The following is a 25,727-nucleotide window of genomic DNA, read 5'->3' as shown; positions in this document are numbered from 1 at the left end:
GGAAATGGGATAATACTGAATTTTCATAATTTTGGCAGAGACTATTTATAAATAGTGACACTGTCACTGTAAAATTGTTTTGTAGCTTGTTCTCATGCCATACTGCAAATCACTGGACATATTCACAGTGGGAGGCTCAGGTGAAGATGTGGTCACGAACAGCGCTTGGGAAACTTTCCAAAGATACCGGTGTCTGGAAAACAGCAGGAGTGTTGTGAAAACTCCCATGACTGATGTCTGCAAGAACATCATATTCAGCATTTCTGCGCTATTACACGAGACCGCATTATGTATGTAACTGTCTACTTGTAGGGCACCCTGCACCTGGAAGCTGGGCAGCGCGTGCAGGCAGAGTGGTTTGCGTGAGATGGGGCAGTTGGTTCGTGTCCTGCGCCACGGTACTCACTCCTCCCGATGCTTTTCTCTGCTCAGCATGCCAGTGTGACCCCCAGGGCTCCCTGAGTTCGGTGTGCGATCCCAGCGGAGGACAGTGCCAGTGTCGTCCCAATGTTGTTGGAAGACAGTGCAACAGATGCGCCCCTGGCACCTTTGGGTTCGGGCCAAGTGGATGCCGATGTACGTTAAACCCTTGGCTCCGGGCTGTGCTGCGGCCGCGGCCCCGTGTTTAGGACTTGCTGTGGAAACGCAACCCCTCTCCCCCTCTCCTTGCAGCGTGTGAGTGCCAGGTCCGAGGTTCTTACAACGCCTTCTGTGATGCAGAGACGGGCCAGTGCCACTGCTTCCCCGGGGTGTACGGGCGGCAGTGTGACCGCTGCCTGCCTGGCTTCTGGGGCTTCCCCAACTGCCAGCCCTGCAACTGCAATGGTCACGCTGACGACTGCAGCCCCTACACCGGAGAGTGCCTGAGCTGCCGGGACCACACGGCAGGGCACAACTGCGAGAGGTATGGCGTGCATGCCCCCTCCCTGGCCCCTCTCCTTCCCTGCAGAGGATGGGCACAGCAGCTGCTTCCCTCTGGTACTGGTGCTCAGGCGGGTGTGAAGCCATGGAAAGTCCCTGGACCCCTGGAGCCAGAGCAGTGCTGGTGGTCCTAGAGGAGGATGCAAGCGGGGAACCCCCTCTTCCCTGCCCACCAGCTTGCACTTCCCAGCAGCGCCTGCCCAGGCGGCCGGGAGCACGTTGCAGGATCCCAGGGCTTCAGAAAGGCTTTCTCCATTGCAGCCTCCTGAGAGGCATCTGCCTTGGGTCTCCTGCTCTTACACTGGCATAAACCAGACAAATTTGCTTCTATGGGCACAGCTGCTTGGAGTGTGAGCGGCGTGAGAGAGCCATAAGGATATTTTTTCACCCTTTGGTTCTTCACAATGGTTGAAACCCAGAGTATAGCTACGTCAAGGCTGCGGTCTGTTTGCCTGTGGTCCCCTGCATGCCATGTACCCCACCGCATAGGTGCCAGGCTGGCTACTATGGAGACCCCATCCTGGGCTCAGGTGACCACTGCCGCCCCTGCCCGTGCCCTGACGGCCCCAAGAGCGGACGCCAGTTTGCCAGCGGCTGCTACCAGGATCCAGTCACGCTGCAAGTCGTGTGCGTCTGCAGTGTGGGATACATAGGTACTTGGTGGGTGTGTGGAGGGGGGCTGGGTGGGTTGAACCTCCTGGTGAGAAGGGCTGTGTTCGTATGGATTGTTGGTTGCGACCACAGTGCCAGTGTCGGTGTGTTGCTGCTGGAGGTTGGCAGCAGTTGGAAGGTACCAGGGCTGGGCAGCTTGTGCAGGTGATGCCGGCCGTGAACCTCATCTCCGCCAGCGTGGCAAGGGGTGACCAGTGGTCAGCAGAGATGGATGGGAAGGACAGCGATGGAACTGAGGGGACAAGTGTGCTGGCAGCTGGGCTGCAGCACTGTACCTCGGTGCCCTAGGCGGTACCATCCATGCTGCGCCAAGCTACCGCAGTCTCACGGAGCGCTGCCTCTGTTGCTCCGAGCATGATCTGATTAACACTCCCCACCCCTTAACGGCCTTTTTTGTCTTGCCTCAGTCTTGCCGTCTGTGGGGCCGCGCACTAGCGAGCCATGATGGCAATTCCCACCGTGCCTGTTTGTTCAAACAGGCAGTCGATGTGATGAATGTGCGTCTGGCTTCTTTGGGAGTCCCGACGAGGTTGGCGGCTCCTGCCAGCCATGCCAGTGCAACAACAACATCGACACCACAGACCCGGAGTCTTGCGACAAGAGGACGGGAACGTGCGTGAAGTGCCTGTATCACACGGAGGGTGCAAACTGCCACCTCTGCAAACAGGGCTATTACGGGAGCGCCCTGCAGCAGGACTGCAGAAGTGAGTGGGGAGGCGCAGCCGCAGCCCCCGCCAGCTGTGTGGTGGGGCAGCAGCTGCCTGCGTTGTCTCACCTGGGAGTGTTTGGGGCGGAGGGGAAACCTCATTACCTGCAGCTGGAGCTGGTGCCTGGCCAGGCGGGGAGTCCTTTACATTTGACAGGGAGAGCAGGGACAACATTTACATGTGCTGAAAGGATGAGGCTTATGTGGGAGGGGGGTTTCTTGCCCTCTTGTTAGCAGTCTTTGTGTATCCCTTTCCCCAGAGGTGAGGGTGGCGGGGTGAGGGTTTGGCTTTTGCATGCACCCGCGTCCCTGCAGATGTGGCTGGGCAGGGGGAGCAAGGGCCGAGGTGAGGAGCCGAGCCAGGCGGCGGGGAGGCAGAGCCACCTCCTGTGGCACCAGGCACAGCCCGGCAGGGAGACGGGCTGCTGGGGGGAGAGCGGAGCCCGGCTCTGCTTGGCACGCCATCGGCCACCCCACGCAGGTCTGCTGCTGTAGCCAGCCGACCGGAGCTGGCAGGCGTGGACTTTGTCGCATACAGAGCGGGGAGAGGAGAGCAGAGGGAAGGCTGGGCTGCTTGGACGAGGGGCTCCTGGCACCTGCTGTGTGCTGGGGCAGAAGCTGCAGGGGTGGCCAGCCTGGGATGGGAGAAGAGCTCTTGTATGGTCCTGGGAGTTGGGTCAGCCACGGGCTGGCCCGGCCTGGCCACAGGCATTGGGATGTGCCAGCATCTGCCCACACCTCTGGGGACTCGGGAGAATGAACTGAATGTGGGCTCCGGGCAGCCTGGTGACGGGGGGCAGGCTGACAGCGAGGCGCCGTGCTCTTTCCCTCACAGAGTGCGTCTGCAACTACCTGGGCACCATCCGGGAGGACTGCGAGGGCTCGGAGAGCTGCCGGTGCGAGGCGGCCACGGGGCAGTGCCGGTGCCTCCCCAGCGTGGTGGGGCAGACCTGCGACCGCTGTGCCCCGCACACGTGGAGGCTGGCCAGCGGCGCCGGCTGTGAGCCCTGCGGCTGCGACCCCGCGCGCTCCCTCGGACCCGCCTGCAACGAGGTGAGGGGAGCGGGGGGCACGCTCCGCCAGCTTGGCCCATGCTCCAGGCGGCCGGGCTGCTCACATCTCCTCTTGGGGTTCCTTTTGGCAGTTCACGGGGCAGTGCCAGTGTATGCCGGGCTTTGGAGGCCGGACCTGCCGGGAGTGCCAGGAGCTCTTCTGGGGTGACCCAGGTGTGGAGTGCCGAGGTGAGTCCCCAGTGCCTGCTTCTCCTGCTCCTTTTGAAAGGACCGGGTGGTTGGGTGTGCCATCACCCCCTGGTGCGCCGGGACACCCCGGTGCCAGGAGCAGCCCCCCCGGTGACCCCTGCCCATGCCCGTATGAGCCTTGGAAATGAGGGAGGAAGGTGGGGGGGGGGCCCTGTCCCCGGGGTTGTGCTGCCTCCGGGGACGGGAGTCGCGTCAGGAGCCTGGCCTGGCGCTTGTGGTTTACTTTATTTCTTGTAGGACCCTTATTTAGAAACAAAACTTCTCTGTTTAGAAAATAGCTCTTCTTTAACCATGAGGTTGCAGTGCCGTAAGGTAAGCTGGTGTGGTAAGAAAACATGCTGAAAGTGTTTGGGTTCGAGAATTGGTCTGGAAACCAGTTTCCTTTGCCTTTGGATTGTACGTAGTGGAAGGTGACTGCTCTTTTGCCTCTTGATAGGGAGACTGAGCCTGAAGAAATAAGGTTTTTGATTTAGTAGGGAGACTGTCCTTATATCTCAGACTAAAATAAAGGAGCAAGCAGAGACCATGCAGTGCGTTAGCCATAGCTACATGCCACAAAACTGAGCACCATGAAGTCGCTTGTTTAGAAAACTGGATGCTCTCTGTCCTTTTGTTATAAACAAGTCTGTTCGTTAGCTGGAAAAGAAACTTCAAACACTGTCCAGACCAGAACAAACTTGTATCTCTGATCTGTTCAAATAGGAGCCTTTGCCAGGAGGGTTTGCAGTAGATTAAGGTATTTTTTTCCTGCGGGGAGGAATGTGCTTGCTGTGGTCTTTAATAAATCCCTTACAATAGAGATACCTTAAAGCCCATTATCTAACGAGATAGGCAGGTCACAGCTACTTGGTTAATGCAGCAGATGAAAGGACTGGGGGATTGTCCCAGCTCCTGAGTACATACTGGGTTTCTCGGGGGAGAGGCAGCCTTTTGAGGAGGCTGTGTGTATTCTGGTGTGGTGGAGGGCACTGACCCTGCTGGCTCCAGGGCAAGGATTGTGTCTTGGTATCAGCTGTCGCCATCAGGGTTTATTGATGGAGTCCATCTGCATACCTTATCAGCAGGATTTTGCAGCGTACCAGCACTTCTTGTGTCATGGAGTTTCTGCTGCCTTTTGAGCATGTGAAAACCTGCTCTTTAATCTTTCTGAAGTAAAGAGAGGATATTATTCAGGGCCTGGTTTTACCATGTAAGCTCTATGCTCTCCTTCTAGCTCGTTGCACTTACTGCCCCCAAGTGACACTGGAGACTCACAGGAGTAGAAATGCAGATTTTTCTTCAGGATTGCATCCAACATGAAGTCTCTGTGGCAGGTGGGGAGAGCTGGTGCCCAGAGCTGAGCTATGGCAGCCTGTGGTGTGATGCTCCAGACGGGCTTCAGGCATGCACTCGCTCATGGAGCACATCCAGCCCCACAGCACTGCTGAGTCTCCTTGGCATGGTGGGGTCAGTGTCTCCTGCCCCGTCTCCCATCCTTCCTCCGCAGGGAGAAAAGCGATTTCTCAGCCCGCATTTAGTCCTGGCGAGCAGAGGGGTGATGCTAAGGCTGGCAGATGTGCAGCCGCCGTGTGGGCAGGTGACAGCTCTTAGTGGTGGGCAGTTTGCAGGCACACTGGAAAGCTGTGCCGTTTAAGGAGTTGCAGAGCAGTGCCCCTGGAAAATCGCTGAACTGTGGCCTGCAGCCAAGGTGAAGCTGGAACTGAGATGGGGATTCATCACAAATATGTCTGCTCCAGCTGTAGGGGGACACCTGGGCTCCTGGCCATGGTGGTTGCCACCTGCCCTTGGCGGCGTGCTCGTGCTGGCCCAGGCAGCCAATATGGCCACATTTGTGTTGCGTTGGGGAAGGAACTACGAACCAGTCTGGATGGGGAATGGCAAGAGCTCTGAACCGCGTGAGTATGGACGGTGTTTTTGCTGTGGGCGCCGAGCTGATGTGGAGGTGTGGATGTCAATCCTGACCACTCCAGGGTGGGATCCTTCACTGGCTGGGGCAAGTGTCTTCTGCTCAGGGTTGGTAATCACAGGGTGAATCGCTCAAGTGACAGTGATATGTGATCTCTTTACAAGAGGTCTTCAGGCTGCTGGCACCAAAAGACATGAGTTCCTGCTGAGAAATGGGGGCTGTGCTGCCTGAATTGATTTCACACGCTTTACAAATTTTTTAATTACTAAAAAAAAAGAAGTGAGGTCATGTGAACACAAGTGCCTGCAAATAACCTGTAGACACAGCTGTGTGGAGATGTACAAAATAGCCCATCTAGGACAGGCTGGGGGCTGCAGCCCCCAACATGTTCCCAGGCACTCACAGCAGCACCAAGCTGTGGATGTGGCCCCGGGGTCCCAGCACACTCTGCTGCAAACCAGAATCCAGGGAACGCTGCTGCCTTCCCCATCAATGGTAGTGACCATTGCTGGCTGCTGCCTGTGACTTGTTTCTGTGATCTTCGTAAGATCAGAGATGGTGAAGCAAAAGCTGGGGGAGGCAGGTTTTGCACCTGGTTTGGGTGCTTTGATTTGCAGTCTGTGCTCCCTGGAGGGGAGAGAAAGCATCACCTGATGTTTCCTCTCTGCGCGTCCTCTCTGCATGCATGAACAAGATCACACGTGGACCAAACCGCTGGGACAAGCTAAGGTGGGTGCCTACGTTTGGGCAGCGTCTTGACCCCTCGGTACCTCCTGCCACCCACAGATGTCCATTGGGGATTACACACTGCAGAGACTATAGGACTGGGACTTTGGAGACTGCTTCCCCCATGCTTTGCGAAAGCACAGCAGTTACTCATTTAATTTAACATAATGCATGAAACAAGCACAGGACGGGTGTAGAGGACAGGGCCACAGCCTCAGACTCGTGCAGGTTCCTACGAGAATTAGTGAGCAGGAGCTGTGCTGTGAGTGTCATCTGCCTGGGCGGGGGGACGGGGGGACAGTGGCAGCCCCTTTGCAGGTCTTCTCCGGGCATTGCTTCAGAGCTATGCAGCTCTGCGCGAGCCTGCACGTGAACATGTGCGTGTGCATAAAAATCCTTGCTAGGGTAGTAAATAATAGGATTACAAATTTCATCAAACTTGAGTCTCCCAGGCGTCTGCTGGACCTTTTCCAAAGCCTGGCAACCAAAGTGCAGGACTCTGCATGCTGAGCTCTGTGCTGGCTTCAGCCTGCAAAGCACATTGCTGGCAGGAGGCTCCAGGGAAGGCTGAGGTCCCGTGTGGCTGCAGATGGCAGCTCCAACAATGCCCTTGCACAGCAGATACTTGAAGTTTGTGTTTCATGTAATATAAAGGAGACAACAATTTTACTATCATTAGTAATCACCATTTTTAATATAATTTTTAGTTAATTGAACAAACAGAGTGCAAGTTAGTAAAAGGTACTGTATGAGATTGAAGGTTAAGTTATATTGCTATATCCCCTTTACAAGAAGCATACCTGTGTCAATATTTTTGTGTCTGACTTGAGTATCAAGCCCTATTGTAAAAATCAGAATTTAATTGAAATTGATGGTTTTTATCAAATACTCATTTCAGACGTTGGCAGGAAATTGTTTTTTTCAGTTTTTAGACTTTGTTTTGTACCTGATGCCAAAACATCTGTTCACTGAAAATTACCTCATTGCCATTTAAGAATAGGCTTCATGGTCTTAATGTAACACCTGGGTCTGTCACGTAGGCTGATTTTGTAGGAGGTATTTATGTTGCAGAGGGTAAGATTAGCAGATACTTCTTTTCCTTCTCTGCTAAGTGTCTAAAGGAAGCCAGACTAATTCTACACTAAAGAAAACAGAATTTTCGCCATGAATTTCATAATTTCAGTTGACCTGTGGTTTTAAAATATTGTAACGTACATTGATTGTTTCCAGAAAATTGCCCTTTTGGCAAGGTCTGCTAGCATGTTAAAATGCAGCACAGCTCTAGTAATTCTAGGCTGGGATCTTACCTTACCTGGTGTACTGAAAGTTGTAACACTGAGGAGTTAGCAACATGCTTACAGGGTAATTTGAATCAATAGCTGATTATTCAGAAGAAATTTGCTAGCTCTGCAAAACTTTCAACCTTGTGAATGGTTTCCTCATCATAGTGCCTCACTACCACTGGGAAATGATGCCAGGAAATCATGTTTGAACAAACCCTTTGTTTTTTTGCTGCGGAGGAGTTAAACATTTGATGCTCTCCATCCCTGATCTCAAGCAGGAAAGAAAGTATTTCTGCAAAAATGATCTGTGTTCTGTGTAGGATGATGTATGGCACTTGCTCGTTCCTAGCATCCTGCAATAAGGCATTAAACACTGAGGCCGATCTTCATACAGCCCTTTTAGTACCCATTATATCATCTCGGCTGTACTAGCAACTGCTGTGACACGCCTTAGCTAAAATTAAGTGATATGCAAATATGCCACATACTAAATTTACAGTCGTTTAAATGGAAGTGAGTTCTAAATATTCAGAACCAGAGGGAAAGGTAGCAGAGCTGTCAGAGTAAGTGAAAGATGAAGCGGTTCATAGATCCTTGTAAGCATAAAGCAAACCACTCGAGCTAGTCATTTACTTCTATGGGATTTCTCCCCTTAGGTTTCCACAAGATTACATTCAATAAATATTTACGAGTGTTACTTTTATCTTTAAGATCAGGAAAAAAATACAGAAAGAGAAATGCATTGATCAAGGTGGCATAAAATTACCCATGGATAGTCTGTGTGTGCATGTACATATGTGCATGGGCATTTGTGAACAGATGTGGCTACAATCTTTTATACTCGTAAGCTGATAATTAGCAGATCCTGACTGAAGAATTTGGCTAGAAAATGTTCCTGTCAAAAATGTGATTTCATTTCAGTCGGAGTATGCCACAGAAGAACGTCTGATTGAGTTAAACAATTAAAGAAAACAATATACCCAGTTCCAAAATGACATTTCAAAACAGAACCCTATTGTTTAATTTGGTAAATGCTCCTTTGAAAACCCTCAGATCTTTGGCCATTCATTACAAAAGACTTTTCCTCCGCTATATTTTCTATGAGAGGTACTGCAATGTCCTGCTCTTCTTACCTGGGGACAGATTTGAGCCCTGTCCAGCACTGATCTTCACAGCAAGCAGCCTTGTCTATATTAACTTGCAGCCCTTTACCTCAGCCTTGGTCCATCCCCCCTCTGCATGAAGGGAGAGTTACCAACCATTGGTCCTGAAGGCCATTTCCAACTCAAACCTGTTAAGGCATCTAAATATCTCACGGTAAACTCAACATCTGTGTATTCCCAATTCCTAGTCATGTAAGCATAGGCAAAGCATTTAAAAGGAGCTTACAGGACATTGCGTCTTTCCCAGTTCCACGTACACTTTAAGTGGAGTATAAAGCCATCGCTAGCCTCTGCGTAATATCTGAAACATGTCTGCATCTCTAGATGTGCCTGTGTGTTTCTTGTTCTTCTTGGAAAAACAGAGTTGGATTAACCAGACATGCTAAAATCAGATGTGGTATAGCTACTCGGGTGTTATATCAGACTTGTGAGTGTGCTGGTTAGAGCCGAAACCTCCAGAGCTGAGCAATACTTTATAGACTGTGTTTCAGTTAGGTTGTTTGAGTATATCAGAAGCAAAACTGCCATAACAGAGAGCATCATTAGCACTGGACTGCATGGGAGTTGACTCGTGGTGGCCGTGGAAGAGTTGGACGTTAATGAAGGAAGTGTTACTGTGGCTAGAAGTGATGCTGGCATAGTCTTCACAAAGATGATGTTGGGTATGATGTGCTGGAACATTCCGCAGAGCACGGTGTTCACTCTGTTTCTAGCGAGTGATAGGAATCGAGGCGTCTCCTGTTTTCACATCCCAATTTGTTGGCGGTGATAATCAAACATCGTGTAAATCCTTTTGTTGGGTGTGCGCCCACCATCATGAATGATGGATGTGTAACTCGGTTATTCTTCCATGAGCTATTTGCCAATCCTGTGCTAGACTTTTCCGGTTTGTGCCAGCTAGGAGGTCCTCCTTTCCTTTCACGTGGATCCTGCCATTGCCACTGTGCTTTTGTCCCTTTAGAATAAAGTTGCTTGTTTGCCGCTTTTAGGATGAAGTCGTGCCCTGAAATCTCACGGAGACTGAAGCCAGTGGGTGCTTGATAGGCAGGCGTCGCATGAGGCAAAGAGCTGAAACCTGTGCACTGAGCTATTTGGCCGGTGGCCCACGGTGTTCCAGCCATTCCCTGCTACCTAGAAGGCTTTGTGTGGTCTTGGCCCGGGCTTGCTTTTCTCCTCCCAAGGACTGGCCACAGCTGAAGTCAGTGGAGGGTTTGATCCCCACCGTGCTGTAAAGGGAAGATGTTCTCTGCAATGGCCTTGGATGTGCTCCATGCTGGGGTGTAAAATAGCTGGGGTGTAAAACAGGGTGCAGGACTCATCCGCTAGAGGTGTTGGAGATGGTGGAGGTCCTGTTCCACATGACTTTGGAAGGCAGTGTCTGTGGGGTTTTGGCTAGCTTAATGTAATTATTAACGCGGTGTTCAGAAATTGGGCCCCAGCTTCTGATAAAAGTACTCAGGACTGACTGTAGCGAGGAACAGAGGTGGTTTCAATCATCTGTCGTCAAAGTGCTTGGCTGAGGTCATCTGGACTTTAAAAAAGAAGATCACTGACATGCGTGTGTCATTTGTGAGATGAAAGGTTTGCTTGCAGGGTGTGAGCTGTAAGAGGAGCAGTGATGCTTTTGTGAGAATTTAACAAATGGTTCAGTTAGTGCCATAGCCAGGAATTGTCCAAGGGCTGTAGCTAGAGAGACCATACCACCAACATGTAGAAATGCCTCTGAAATTTTCAAACTGGAAAGAAACTAAAATTGACTAGAGTCTTATTCCAGTACTGAGGGAGGCTTTTTCTTTTTTTCCTTTAAACTATGTGGGTTTACTTAAAAGTAGAGATAAAGTTATCTTCTGTTTTACCTTTTGGCTTGAAAGCTGGTGTGGTCCTGCACACAGCTAATGACTTGGGAAGATAATGAAGAAAAGAAAAAGCAAGTGTGAAACCAGCACTTTTGCAAGCCAGTTTATATGCGTTGGATTCTCACTACTGAGGTAATGCAGAGCCAGTGTCGCCTGCTTCTGGTCTTGGTAGAGAACTCTAAAATGGAGAAATAACCCACAGTAATGTTTCTAGCTGCCTTGGACGATTTTCTCATGAGTCCCACAAAGCTCAGCTTGGAAGTTTTGTAGAATTCTAGAAATGTGATGATTCTTCCAAATGTTGTGCTGCATTTAGAATAAATTACTACTTTGTTCTTTGTCATCTCCCAAAGGCAGCTGTGGAGTTTGGGTTTTCACTTTGCAAATGAGTTAGTACTTAAATTGTCCTCTTCCCTTTCCCAGCGTTTTCTGCCTCCAGAGATTTTGGAATCCACATTACCATGTAAATGCTACTAAAGTCATGTCATCTGCCTTTCCTGAACATGCAGGTATTCAGGAGTAGAATTACCAACATGGGGTTTTTTTTTCACTTTAAGCTTTTTAAATCCGCAAGTAAATATAGTGATCTGATTTGCCAGCAGCAAGTATTCATGTAACTTGATCAGATCTCAGGATCTTTGAGAAAAACCACAGGCCATTTAGCCTCTTTCTATGCAGAGGAATTTGGACAATTCATCATTATACTGAGGGCCTTATTAGCTGACAGAAGGGTTAACTGACCTTCAAACAGGAACTCAACAGTTTGCCTGCAGGGAACATATTCCATGGCTAGTCGACTACTTAAGCACTTGCGATGTAAAGTAAAAACAATCTCTTGTGTCAGGGTATGATTCCAAGAACAAAGGACCATTTTGCTCAATTGTGCAGGCAGCAGAAGTTATTTTTGTCTCTTGCCTATCATATTCACATTGTACAAGAAAGTCGTTTTGTTGAGGAGCGATTTGTTCTGCCGAGGCTCTTTGTGTAATTTTTGAACCCAAGACCACCACTGTGTTTTGGCATTGAAGCAAACAATGTACGCTCTTGAAACGGCTTTGTGTTTTGCCCTTTTTTTTTTTCAAGGGGGCATGTGCTTGGGGTTTGTGAATTGATTTATGGACCTTTTTGAGCCATTAACTTCCTTCAAGGATGCCTGGTAAATGGATGTGTGAGCAAAGGCTTTTATCAGGTATTGCAGTCCTTTTCCTGTTCAAGGAACGTGTGCTTGTCCTGCTTCAGGTGTACTCTGCCACTACGATAGGTAGATGACCTGCATACTCTCAAGCCCTCTCTTTTTTTCTTTGATGCCATCCCTTTATGAAAAGCTTTGCAGGTTGGTAATTTCCTTTGCTGCTGTTGCCTGCATGACTGAGGAGGAGAGGAGGTCCAGTGGCAGCCCCACTGCATGGAAATGCTTCTCTAGCTAGCATTACTGTGTACAAAGTGTGTCTGCTTTTAGAAATGACCGTGCGTCAGTAAGTTAATTGAGTAACTTCTCTTCATGGTGGGTTAGTACCAAAGAAGAGCAGCTTTATTCTAAAAGCTTGTTAAAAAGGGGTGTTGCCCAAACCTTATCGCTCCAATTTGGCAGCCACCTGGAGCTCCTGGGTCTTACCTGACTGGCATATAAAGGTAGGTAGGTGATCATGGTTACAGAAATAAAATAAGAATGAAATTCAGTTCGAGGAAGGTGTGAATACTAACTCCTGATTTGGTGCTCAAAGCGTGAATTAATTAAAACAAAACATATGTTTATTATTCGTCCTTATTCCCACTTGATAGTGACAGTGGTTAGGCTCTTGGTCAATAGCACCCGTGTCAGAGATTTCTCTTTTGTCTCTTAGACAGGGCTGCCCATGACCACATTCTTTGTTCTGTTCCACTTTTCACTGCCCGATTTTTTTGTCCCATTTTCTGTATACCCAGAATGGCAGCTCAGTGCCAGGCTCCTTGATGCATGTTGTGAATGTTTTCCCACCATCTGTGGCTGGAGCATGTCCTGAGCCAGGTCCTGTACCTCTGCACAGAAAAGCTCGAGGGCTGTTCCTCCATAAATTTGTCATGTTCTTCTTTGAAGCCACCTGAACTTTTAGTCCCCACAGTGTCTTGTGGTAGGGAGCTCCACCACTTAATGCTGTGTAATCAGCTATCTCCTTTTATTGTGCTGGCTGGCTGTGGGAGGTGCAGGGGAAGGTCGTTGGGTTTTGATCTGCTGGATTCCTCGGTTGACCTCTACTGCTGTGCGGGAGGAGACAGTAAATGGTTGTTCCTGTTTGCTTTTCCCATTTCAGTCATGTTTTGCTCTTAAACTCTCTGTTATGTGCCTGCCTGTTGTTTCTTTTCCTGTCTGGAAAGCCTTGCTCTACTTACTTTTCATTGTAGGAGTGAAACTGGGATCTTTGTCTTCAGCTGGTATCCAACTGACATCCAAACACCGCAAGAAGCATCCGTCCTTACTCTGTTATTGTGCCTGTTTCTGAGATAAGCAAATCCTGGTCTCCCCTAGAGTTATTTCCCTGCCTCTTACTCCCCTTCCATACTCAGCCCCGCTTCCCCTGTACCCAAGCAGACTTACCCATAATTAGCTTTTTATAATGCAGACACAGACCGCGGCTATACTCATTTCACCACTTCATTGTAACCGATTCTTTTTCTCCCTGCCAATCACTGTAATTTCCCTCCCCATAGCCTTCACTTGTGTCTTTTTCTCCTTCCAGCGTGTGACTGCAACCCTCATGGCATCCAGACCCCGCAGTGTGACCGTGCCACCGGGCAGTGCATCTGCAACGAAGGGGTGGAAGGGCCACGCTGCGACAAGTGCTCCCGGGGCTACTCGGGCTTCTTCCCCAGCTGCCTGCCATGCCACCAGTGCTTCGCCCTCTGGGATGTGATCATCAGCGAGCTGTCTAATAGAACCCAGCAGTTCCTGGATAGGGCTAACGCCCTCAAAATCACAGGAGTCACTGGCCCATACCAGCAGACACTCAACACCCTGGAGGAGAAGCTCAGTGAAATCAAAACCATCATCACTCAAAATCCAGCTGCTGAGCCCCTGAACAACATTGGGAATCTCTTCGAGGAAGCAGAGTGAGTACAGTCGCAGTTATGTGGGTAAGTCTAGTGTGGGAGGGAGTGGGAGTGCCAGTGAGCTGGGATTTACTTGAGTGACTGCTGTCCCCACGCTGGGCTGACACCCCAGCTCCATTCGTCCAGCTGGGCAAGGTATGCTGCAGCTCCTGGGGCTGGCGGAGCACCTTGCCATGCTCAGCACCAGCAGTGGGCATCCATCCTGTGAGCAGAAACCAGGCTGGGGAAGGTGGGAGCAGTGCAGCTGCCACGCTCTGGGCAGGGGTTGTCCCGCTCCCACTGGCACCAGGCAGCTAATTACCGCAGAGCCACTCATGCTTGCCTTGCGCTCCCCTGGGGCAAAGGACAAACACTGCTATTATGTGAGCGAATGAAGAGGGGAGAGATTAAATTCCTGGATTTCCCTGTGTAGCTGATGAGTTGGAAACTTGGGCTCCTTTCTGCACTCCGAACGTGTGGGGGGAAGCGTCAGCTTTATAACAAGGATTGCTTCCATTTTTCTCAGGGTATGAGCCTTGTATTTTGTTTTAGGGCTAAGCATACAAAAGGTAGTAGTTTGTGCTTTTGGAGATGGGGCAGTTTAACATCAAGTAGGATTACAGATGCTTTCTAGCCCTGTGTGCAACTGCTCGCACTGGCTTGTGCATTGTAAAGGAGACTGCACAAAGCAGAGGGGCGAGGATTAAAGCACAAATGTCCCAATTAGGGATGTGCTTGTGCCCTGCAGCTCCCTCCCTCCAGCTGGAGAGCTGGGGGCTGCTGCTGCATTTGAGCTCTGTGTGTACTGAGCGTGTCAGACAGGGAAAAAGCAGCTCCTCAGCTGCTCTAAGGTATGTGTATATACGTATCTGTTCTTGCTTTACTCTGGCTGCATAGAAGTAATGGGCTTTGGAGGACTCCTGGAAAACAGCAGGCTGCTGGGCTATTGAGAGCACTGTAAATTGATCATGGAGTTTAAATACTGCCTGATTCTTTCAGAATGAGGAAACACTGGGTTTGGTGGAATCGCCATGGATGGGAATAGCTTCCTATGCCTAGTTCCACATCAGCATTGACGTGTAACATCATACGCTTGCTTTTCCTTTTAGGGTTATCCCATTAGCTAAAGCCTGCTCTGTGGCTCGCTGAGGCTATGCTGCATGCTGAGGGCAGGAGGTTTTCCATCATAGCCCTAGAGAAACGGCTGGTGAGGAGGGATCTTTACAGACAAGTTAAAAGAATCCATTGTGTTAAAACTAAGGCTCCCCCCCGCCCTGCTTCCTGAAGTTCAGATCTGTCCCATGAGCTCGTAGTAATCAAAACTGCATTTGTAACTGTGTGGGATGGGAAGCAAATTATGTATGGATCATAGTAGTCAACTCTGACCTATGCAGTTGCCGTGATACAAAAGCATTACACCAGTCCTCTGGAATCTGCCTCCAGTTAATCTTACACAAAGCAGCTGTTTTCTGAGCAATTTGGTGCTTTGAGTTTATAAACGTGCTGTAGATTAAAAAGTAGTTTTGTGTGATAAAGGAAACAAAACAGTATTCTAGGTAGGCATGTTGTTACAAATCACTCGCAGCTCCACAGAGGGAGGACAGGTCGTGCCGTGGGAGAAGCTCGGCATGGCTCTAACCACCACTCTTCAGTGAAGTGAAGCACCGAGGCTTACAACCCTTCCTCCTCCCGCTGTTGAGTCCCATGCCTCTGTTTTACAGAAAGCTGACAGCAGACGTTACAGTTAAGATAGCTGACATAGAAGAAAACCTGTCAGCCTTAGCAGTGAAGAGCAATAGCACAGACACTGACCTGAACGCACTGGAGACGGATGCCAAAAGCCTAGACCATGTCGTGAAAGAACTTGCAGAACAGCTAGAGTTCATCAAGATCTCCGATGTTCGGGGTAAGTGTCACAGGGAGGGGGAGAAAGCAGTGGGGTGGCCAAAGATTTAATTAGTGCATGGTTTTAAATGGCAGATTACTCTTCTAACTTGTAATAAAACACAGTTCCTAGGAGGGCGCCTTCTTTCTGTGCATTAACAGAACTGCTGAGGCAGCAGGAATGTTGCTTTGCCCCCTCACTTTCCCTCCCTCTGCGCATTGCAAAGCCAGGTCAAGTTCTTGGGGCACAGAGTTGTCTTAAAGTCTCTTGTTTAGATGAGACACAACAGCAGAAAGTGCAGCGGATTCCAAGATATACCTGGAGATCTCCTTTGCTCTCCCCAGTCTGTTAAACTGTTGTTTCTGGTTGAAAAAACTACCTGGGTCTTTGTGACTAAGAGGACACCATAAGGGCCCAGTTCTTCTGAGCTACCCAAGCTTTGCATGCCCCTTGGCACACTGAAATGTGCCAAGAAACAAAATTTTCTGGAGAAACAGGAATGTCACAGAATTCTTGAGAAATTTTGACGACTGACTTCATTCCAGCTTGAGACAAAAGATTTTATTTTATTTTACATTTCCTGAGAAGTTTAAAGCCTGAGTTTCCAGTAAAAGTGTGATTTCACAGAGCAAGGCACGTAGGATGTAGAACAGAGGAGTCCCCAACTGGTGGCATTCTGCAGAGATCTGCCCTGAGGTGCAGAGTGTGGCCACCCCCGTGGGGTCCCTCACACCCGCTCAAGGCCTCTCCAGGAGATGTCCCAAACTAACAGTTCCGTAAATCAGCATTTCTCATCAAGCAGTTGTTTCTTGGGAAAGCTCTGACCAGTTTCCAAGCAGTGACTCCATAAGCCAGACATCCCAGGGCAAACCCTAAGAACTAATGGGATAAGTGAATCCTTAGATAATGGACTGTTGCCCTGTAAACCTAAAAGGCCAGATCTCCTTTTGGCCTCGGGGCAAGCGGAATTCAGTCGTTAGGGTCAGAGAAAGGCTTAAATTCAAAATTCAGCAAACTTGACCCACTGTCAACCATGCAAAAAAAAAACCACCAACCCAACTTCCCCAACCCCCCCCCCCCCAACAGGGCAAATTCTGTCATCCTTGCAATGGTGCTGAATACAGCTGCAAAGGCTAGCGTTTCATTTAACTTGATACTCGTATCACTAACCTCGATGTGTCATCTGCCAACCTCCGTAACATAAATAACTTTGGGTTACTCAATAGATTTTTGAGCAGCTCCATCTGATTTCTGCAGGAGCCTTGGACAGTATCACTAAGTATTTCCAGATGTCCTTGGAGGCAGAGGAGCGGGTCAATGCCTCCACTGTTCACCCTGATAGCGCCGTGGAGCTGTCGGCACGGACCCGGCGGGAAGTGGAAGACTTAATCAATGAGAAGGAGGCCCAGTTCAAGGCTAAGCAGGAGGAGCAGTCACGCCTCCTGGATGAACTTGCAGGCAAGCTGCAGAGCCTGGATCTCTCCGAAGCAGCTGAGAAGGTACGCGGCTGAGAATCGCTGGTGGTATAAAACCTGTAGCAAAAATGAAGTTGGGTTTGTGACAAAGCACTGGGTGGGGAGGAACTGTTGAGGGCTCAACAGTGTGAGGAGATATGCAGTTTGTTCGTGAAAAACCCATGTTTCTTGGGTGACAGGGGGTATTCATCAGTGAGCTCCGAGACCTGTTGGCTTTCAAGCACCAGCCCTGCATGTTGGTCTCCCTCCTACCCCTCCCAGCCCCAACAGAGCACTCATTTTTAAACGGCCCCTGCTCTAACACAACACCCTTTGCTGTGGGCAGAGCTCCCACATGCAGGGAAGTGTAGCGAGTCTGCTGGACGGAGCGCCATCCTGTTAAGGCTGTCCTCAGTTCACGTGCTTGCTCTGTCCAGGTGCCTCTCTTCCTTTTTGCAGCTCTGTAGGGCACATGCTACGCCTGGGCAGCGCCCAGCCAGGCAGCGCTTCTGCCCGCACCAGCGGGCCGCCCTCCTTGGCATCACGCTGCTGTCCTCGTGCTTGAGACAAAGCCGAACTTACATGGAGCTGGAGTCAAAAGGGCATTTTCTCTGTTGAAGCTGCCTGTTCATCTGTAAATATGATCAAGGGTGGCTTTTTCTTGGGAGAGGCTGGGTGTTCCCTTAGTTTCACTTTGAAGTCGGCCAGCTGCATTCAGAACAAGCCGGCATGAAGGCAGCATGAAGGCTGCTGCAGGGGACTGCTCATTAACTCTCCTGGGCAGGCCAGGCCTGTGTCAGAGGATTGTCCCCTGTCCTTTACAACTGACTGTCATCCCTCCCTACTCCCCCAGCCCTCCTTTTTTCTCTGGAGGGAAGAGAGAGACATCTTTTTGTTTAGCTTCCCTTCCCCAACATTCCTGCCTAACTGTTCTTGAGGACTGAAAATCTTGGCTAGATGTTTATCAAGGCCATAAACACCCAGTTGCTTGGAGGTGGAATCATGGGACACCAAAAAAAAAAACAACCACCAACCCAATGTTTCTGCTTTCCAGCTGCTGCTGGGTTGCATGCCAAACAGGTAAGAGGGACTCATTTACACTTCACAGGAGGCAGCTGCAGCTAACTTGGCACAGCCCCTAGGTTTTCCCGGCTGCAAAGTATGTCAGTGAGTGACTATCATTTGGCAAAAGGGTAGGGGGAGGAAGGGAAAAGAATCTCACAAGAATGGGGAATTTCCCAGTTTTCCTTCTGGCTAAAACAACTGTGTGGTTTCATTGCCAAACAGTTGCCCAAGTAGTGGACAATTCTCAACACAATGTTGCTGATTGCAATAGTTTTGCTTCTTTTTTTTTTCTTCTAAAAATGTCAACCTTGAAACAAGTTCAGGGTTGTTTCTGTGGAAACACATATGTGTTCCCACATGTGTTTTCTATGGAACACATCCTTGATAACAATTCAAAAACTGGAAAGTGTTCTGAAAAGATGGAATCAGAGCAAACATTTGGTGGAAGGGAACGGGACAGCTTTTTAAAGGAGATTAAAAAAAAAATTCCTGTTCAACTTGGAGCATTTCAGCTTCTATTTCATTTCCAGGGCATTAGAGTAAAGGAAAAGACACTACTCTGCACCAAACACTTTCTTCTTTATAAAATAGCTTCTAGGGATGGCCAGTTTTGTCTCCAACAGTAGAGAAGACTGACTGCAAACAAAAGGCATACAGACGGTAGCAGCTTCCAGCTTGAAACTAAAGCTTAAAGGCAGTTCCCAGTGAAAGAAGAAAGTCGATGAAGGCACAGCAAGGCTTCCCTCGACTTCTAGCTCCTTCAGCAGCAGGGAGCTGCCTATTTGTAACCAAGTTAAACACAGGAAGGTGCAGGGGACAGAGAAGAAAGACTGAAGTCATGCTGGTACAGACCTGCTGCAGAACCCACCTCCAGCTTGCAGCTCTACTTCAGCTTCCTTCCCTTGGGGTACTTGGGATGCTACTGCGAGGGGCAGAAACATCGCGTTTCTGTTGTGGTCGAGCAGCGTCCTACTCCACCCCCCTCGCAGCTCAGCAATGGAAATAAAGCTGTGACCGTTTCCTTTGTCTGATGTCTCTGCAGACATGTGGCACTCCCACGGGAGCCTCTTGTGCCGAGTCAGAGTGTGGTGGTTTGAACTGTCGAACAGACGAAGGGAAGAAGAAGTGTGGAGGACCTGGCTGCGATGGGCTGGTGACCGTAGCTCACAATGCCTGGCAGAAAGCCATGGATTTTGACAGAGACATCCTCAGCGCCTTAGCAGAAGTTGAGCAGCTCTCCAGAATGGTAATATGCCAAATCAATTGCTAGATACTGAAAAAATCTTTGAGTTGTAACACAAGTTTAGACGCTAATTGACAAAGTATGTGCCTGGCTTACTTCAAAATACTTCTTTTCAATTGCGTAACTTCATCATGCTTGTAAAGATCCTCAGAAAGGGAGCTTGATAAAGTGAACCTTCATGGATAACTAAACATTAACCCGAATTGTTTGAACTAGCATTGGTGGTGTGGATCACAGCCAGCTTTTAGAAGTGTTCTGTGAGTTTTACGAGGAAAAGCATTTCTCATTACCATTCTGACTCCCACCGATAGTTTCTTTTTTAAAACAGGCCTTGAAGCATAGGCGAATATGCAGTCAAGCCCTCCATTTTCCTCTCTTTAGGTTTCTGAGGCGAAACAGAGAGCTGATGAAGCAAAACACAATGCACAAGCAGTTTTGCTCAAAACCAATGCTACAAAAGAACAAGTGGACAGAAGCAACGAAGATCTGAGAAATCTTATTAAACAGATTAGAGACTTCCTAATGCGTAAAAACCTTATATTTAAATATTTTAACTCTGGGTTTGTGAAAAACTATCTGTATCTCTGAATCATCGTCTAAAGGGTAAATGCAATAGCTGTGTTGTCCATCCCCCCTGCCCTTTTCAGCCAGACTTAGTGCGTATGATGAAATCTGGAAACAAGAGAAAATGAAGACAATAGGAAAGTGAGAGCAAACTGTGCCATGTTCTTGTGTTCATTTCGGCTGAGGCTGTTGTACTGCTGTAGTTGCCAAGCATGTTCGTAAGTTCTGGCTGGAAAGACAAAGTACTGTGAAAGTGGAGGAAAGTCAGAAAGTGGGTTTATCTCTTAGTAAGAAAGCAGGCACAGGTTAAACGAGGGCCTAGTTCACTAGCAAGCGGCAGCACGGCAAACCCATTCCTTCCCTGTTTGCACAAGACTGAGTATACTGTTAGCACAAACACATTTATGTGCAGCTGTTGGCTTAGTTTCCTGCAGGCTCGCATCCCCATCCCCCACCCCCCCTCCCCAGCATGGTGTAGCTAATCACCAAGATCTTCATATGGCTTCCAAGAGAGCTGTGCCAGCAGGGCCTACGTGCCTGCTGGGCCTCTCTTGACAGGCGAGTTTCACCCTAAGGATGCAGTTTTAACACTTAGATTTTCTGTAAGTCTGGGGGAGGGAGTTTTCCCATTATTTTCTTTCTTAAAGGAGAAGCTGGACAAGAATTTGAGTACTGAGACTTGACAGAGGGAGGCTTTTACTCACATCTTTGTCATTTGTGTCCATCTACTAGAAGACAGTGCTGACCTGGACAGCATCGAGGCAGTGGCTAATGAAGTGCTGAACATGGAGATGCCAAGCACTCCCCAGCAGCTGCAAGCCCTGACAGAAGATATTCGTGCACGTGTAGAAAGCCTTTCTGATGTTGAGGTCATTCTGCAGCAGAGCGCTGGAGATATTGCCAGAGCAGAAATGCTGCTGGAGGAAGCTAAAAAAGCAAGGTATGCAACCCTACTCACCAAGAGCCTGAACAACACTTTCATTTCGTTGTATCAGAACATGCAGAGTTTTACTTTCCCTGATGTAGATTCTCATTCCTTCACTCGGGGGCAAAAATGGCCCTTTGCAGTGTATGACTAGTTCTTTTTCCAATTCCAAAGTAAAAACGTTTTAAATAGCATTAACATAGTTTTGGTCCACAGCAAAGGTGCAGCAGATATTAAAGTCACTGCAGACATGGTGAAAGCAGCACTGGAAGAAGCTGAAAAAGCTCAAAATGCAGCTGAAAAAGCCATCAAACAAGCTGATGAAGATATTAAAGGAACTCAAGACCTGCTGACCTCAGTGAGTTCTTCCTAACTCTTTCTTAAGATACAGCAACAGCACCAGTCTGATAACTTAGGTACTGACGTAAGCCTGTCTAGGGAAGGCTCTTGGGTACTGCAAATCAAAGACTGCACTTAATATGAATCTAAACCATTCCTGCCTTCACATCAACTTTTGAGTTAATGTGACAGATGCTGGGGGACCATTTGCTCTTAAAAAAACCCAAGCTTTTCTCACCCCATATCCTGTACCACTGAAGTTAAATGAGCAGGGCTGTGGCTCTCTAGTACAGTAGGTGTGCCAGGATCCCTGGAAAGTCATACATGTCAACCACAGTGGTAGCACATTAGTGTAGCCATGCTATCAGTGTCCTCTACCGCTGCAGCGTGAGACTAAAACAAGGAAATGCTGAATGAAAGTGCTAATTGCTGTAGTCTTGTCAGATAATCTATTTTCAGACTCTATCTCAAAGCCCTTGTGGGACCATAGTGCTGTCTATACCCATGAGGCTTGGGCAGCTTAGAGATAAGCAGCTTCGCAAGTCCATTATTACACGATGGAGTCACGTGCCTGAAGTTTTGCCTGTGGATTAGGCAACTCTTGCATGTGTAATACAGTCAAGTACTTTTTAACAGTGTTCCTTAATGCTTTTGCAGCTCTATATGGACCCTGACAGCAACTGGCCAGTTGTAGCAAAACTAAATCACTGTTTTTTACATGAGACCTGCTGCTGTAATTAGTTGATCAGGGCTTATTCTGAAAGTTTAGTATTATTACATTCTGTGTCTTTTGAAAGTGTAATTCTCCTACTTCTTTCTGTTAGATTGAATCTGAAAATGCAGCATCTGAAGAAACACTGAAGAATGCTAGCTCACGTTTGGTTGAGTTAGGGATGAGTGTTGAAGACCTTACGAAAAAGGCTGCTACAAATTCAAAGAATGTGGACAATATAGAAGAAAAAATTATTACTGCAAAACAAAATGCTGAAGAAGTTAAAAAGGTGAGAAGCTCAGGAAAATGGTTAAGAGAAAGCCAACAAAACTCTCACCCTGGGTTTGCCTAAAGGAACATTGGTGATATTTGTCATCCATTTAATTTATTGGTCAAGTACTGAGAACAATAACAAAAAAAGCATTTAATGCATTTACCAAAGACAGCTGCTTTTCACTTACTTTGCTACCAGGTACAGAGAGGAAGAAGTATTGGCAAGTTTTCAGGTTCTAAAATAAGCTGCAGGAAACCAGTCATGCTGTCACACTGTCAGCCTTTCATAGTAAAGCTAAGGGACAGAAATGAATCTGTCTGTCACAGGAGTACTGGTAATTGTTTTTCCCCATTGTCATTTACGGTTCCATGACAATGACGGGTTCAAGACAAACAACCTGGAATTTGGCATATATAGAATCAAGTGACAAAAACTCTTAGCTCAACATAAAACCAAAGTAATTTCTAAATATCAGAGACCCCAAACTTGCTCTGTGACCATATGTTGTTGCTCCCACTGTCTGCTACACACCTTCGTAATAGCAAAAGAATGCTCATTAACTAAACAATTGACAGATCTACCAAAGGAAGTTTCATTGCTCCTGTCTCTTGTCTATAGTTAACCCACCAGTCTCCAGAGAGGCATCCTCTGCCGGGAGAGATGTATTAACCATCAAATCAATTAGTTCTGAACACTTAAGTAGTATTGCAGGTGGCTGTCAAGTAAACACAAGAGACTTGCAGGACTGCCGCAGCTTGTTAACTTACTTATTGGTTGAATTCATTTGGGTCATATGACTTCATCATAACCTCACAGGGAAAAGCACAGCTGAGAAACCACCCCTCGTGACTTCTCCAGCACCTTCACCTACACAGACTAGGCAGCTGTTCTCATTACTGAAAGGGTAACGAGGGTATTCCTCCCCAGCTGCAAGCACTCAGCCAGAAGCACTGCCAGTTCCTTACCACGTGCAGCTTTCCAGCTGTACTAGGAGCTATGGCGTGGTAGTTACAGAATTGGGTGACTGAATCCCATAAATCCTTGCCAAGTGTCAGCATTAAAGCCATGAAACAGCCACAGATCTGACAAAGGGGAACTGATGTGTCTTCACCCTAACTCTTAAAGTCTTTTAATATTAAAAGTAGGAAATACCCTAACACTGTTTCTGCTTTTTGTTAACTGAGCTAAGGTAGACTCTCTTTACACCCGGATTACTAAGGGCAGAGGGAGGAAATGCAAACCCCGGTATTGTCTTTTGAGTGAGCTCCATCTTGTGCTTGGGTCTGGAAAAACAGGTCCTCAATACCGAGCTGAGTGACAAGTACAAAACCGTGGAAGACCTCATTGCAAAGAAGACAGAAGAGTCGGCTGATGCTAGGAGGAGAGCTGGCACGTTGCAGGATGAAGCTAAAGCCCTGTTGACTCAAGCAAACAACAAACTCCAGCTGCTCAAAGGTAATTCTTCGTTACTGAGGTCTGACGGGCTTTCCTTATTCTTACTGGTCTTTCCAATCAAAGATTTCTATAAAAAAGCCTGAAACTTACAAGTGAGATGCAGAGTTCTGGTATGGCACCTATCACCGCTCCAGGGAAAGAACATAACTATTAGGCTTAGGAACAGGGAAAGAACATAACTATTATGCTGAGGAGGAGGACTCACTCTTTCAAGCAAGACCACCATCTTCAAACAATACTCCACCCCCCCACCCCCTGGAAAGCTATTAAAACAAAAGGTAATTAGGATATGTCAGTTCCAGTTTACAGTAATTTAACCTTCACTATTGACAAAGTTGATTGAAACAGGAGGGGGCAATCTGCCCACAGCTACCAGGAAGGGAGCTAGGTTTTCCTTCTGGTTTTGCCAGGCCAGGAACTCATTCTTCCCCTTAGCTGCTCCCGCACAGTTACAGTGACTCACTGAATAGTCTTAACCGTAACAAGCCAAAACATTTCACTGTTCTGTAAAAGCCACCATAAAGCAGAGAATGACAGTTATTTTCAACGTGAATCAAAGTATACTTCTGGATTTGCATTCATGGAAAATTACTTCCTTGTTGCTTTACGTCCCAGTGTTAAGGAATCAAAAAGGTGCCATTCCAGCCTTTGCTTTTTTTTTTCCTAATCAGATTGTCTTCTGCTAAATAAATTTTAATAGTAGTTTATCCATGATTATTATAATGGATTATTTACATTTAACTGCATTAAAACACCCCTAATAAATTGATTTTCCCCTTCCTTTGCCAACAGACTTGGAAAATACATATGAAAACAATCAAAAAGTTCTGGAAGACAAAGCTAAGCAGTTGGTAGAGCTGGAAGAGACAGTTCGCTCCCTCCTGCAGACAATCAGCCAGAAGGTTGCTGTTTATAGCACTTGCTTATAAATGGGAGCAGGAAATGCCTGTGTTCAGGATGGGTTTTACAAGTATTATACTAGTTCTTTTTTGCATTACGCTAAGACCTGATAAAATGAACAGGTTTTATATTGACTTTAAAGTCACAGAACCAAAGACAAGTAACTTTTTGATGTTGGAAATAAACAGTACTTTTGTATCACTGTATGTACCTAGTATGACTCATGAAGTTCCTTCCTATTTTCAGCAGCTGAAATAGCACATCAATTAATCCTTTAGCAAGTCTTGTTTTTAAACTGGTTAGAGATCTAATAAAGTCTTGGCTCCAAATACATTACCTCTAAATAAGGGCTCCCATTACTATGAACTAAAGCGTTGTCACTCCAAACAAAATTACAAGTGAATGAAGTAACATCCTTGTGTGGTTAGCTAGCATTCACACCACAGTACTCAAAAAAAAGGATTATTTACCCTCTGCATGATGGCCATTTAGGCTTGACACTAGTTTCATGTCACCAATTATGAAACACTTGATATGTGAAGTGGAAACAGAGGTCAGCACTGAAGGAGCAGATGTGGTTTACATTTCAAGCACTAAATTTATGTGATAAACCAAGCTTGGAGGATCAAGGCTTTCTGGAAAAGGAACTGTAAAAATTGACAGGGCATCTGATGTGAATCAGTTAAGGAGCCATACACAGGCAGCTTTCTAAGAACAGCTTGGACTTCACAAAACACAAATAAGATTCTTTTCAAAGTGCAAGAGTAGCATCCAGTTCACCATACTAAAGCTCAATGTTACTGGTAGAACAGTGCACCTTCAGACAATTGTACAGTACTACACAAATCGATTTACAACATTCATCAGCTAAGTGACACAAATTAGCATCCAAAACTGCAACATGCACTGCTAACCCTGACCCGAGGAATGTAGCTGCATATATACTTCGATCAGCACTTAACCTAACTTTCACTAACGTGATTGAAAGTCAGTCAGGACAACTATGGCAGAATACATCACCACCTAAGCAAACTGACAAGCACCCTGTTTAAATAATTAACTAAGCTCCATAGGTTAGAAATGCTACAGGAAAAAAATCCATCACAGGAACCATTACCATACCACCATCATACAGTGTTTCACTGCCAGGATAGCAACTGTTAAAAACAGTTTGCAAACTTCAGAACATTCAGACTTAACTGCCATCAGCTCATGGACAGGGGCTCAGTAGCTCATCCTACTTCTAACTAGAACAAGAATGACAGTGAGAGAAGCAACAATACAGTAATAATTTTGAGGCCTTGGGATTTTATTTTCAAGTGTCCGGGAAACTATAATCTCCAGTATAAT

General features: G+C 47.5%; 1 protein-coding gene across 1 annotated transcript in view; it reads left to right on the top strand.

The window, feature by feature from the left end:
• Window positions 1-24,713, top strand: part of LAMB1 (laminin subunit beta 1) — a 44,198-nt gene extending 19,485 nt beyond the window's left edge. Inside the window, exons 17-33 of the mRNA XM_056339768.1 lie at window positions 86-290; window positions 433-576; window positions 673-904; window positions 1,411-1,574; window positions 2,073-2,297; window positions 3,135-3,352; window positions 3,444-3,540; window positions 13,213-13,582; window positions 15,283-15,467; window positions 16,704-16,945; window positions 19,008-19,211; window positions 19,590-19,734; window positions 20,505-20,712; window positions 20,914-21,055; window positions 21,861-22,037; window positions 23,318-23,477; window positions 24,270-24,713. Coding sequence (XP_056195743.1) covers window positions 86-290; window positions 433-576; window positions 673-904; window positions 1,411-1,574; window positions 2,073-2,297; window positions 3,135-3,352; window positions 3,444-3,540; window positions 13,213-13,582; window positions 15,283-15,467; window positions 16,704-16,945; window positions 19,008-19,211; window positions 19,590-19,734; window positions 20,505-20,712; window positions 20,914-21,055; window positions 21,861-22,037; window positions 23,318-23,477; window positions 24,270-24,406 — 3,255 coding nt within the window. The 3' untranslated portion in view covers window positions 24,407-24,713. The remainder of the gene's footprint in view (window positions 1-85; window positions 291-432; window positions 577-672; window positions 905-1,410; window positions 1,575-2,072; window positions 2,298-3,134; window positions 3,353-3,443; window positions 3,541-13,212; window positions 13,583-15,282; window positions 15,468-16,703; window positions 16,946-19,007; window positions 19,212-19,589; window positions 19,735-20,504; window positions 20,713-20,913; window positions 21,056-21,860; window positions 22,038-23,317; window positions 23,478-24,269) is intronic.
• Window positions 24,714-25,727: the final 1,014 nt, after the last annotated feature.

This window comes from Falco biarmicus, chromosome 5 (assembly GCF_023638135.1).
Source record: "Falco biarmicus isolate bFalBia1 chromosome 5, bFalBia1.pri, whole genome shotgun sequence".
Taxonomy (NCBI): domain Eukaryota; kingdom Metazoa; phylum Chordata; class Aves; order Falconiformes; family Falconidae; genus Falco; species Falco biarmicus.
This window is presented reverse-complemented; position numbering and strand designations above follow the sequence as displayed.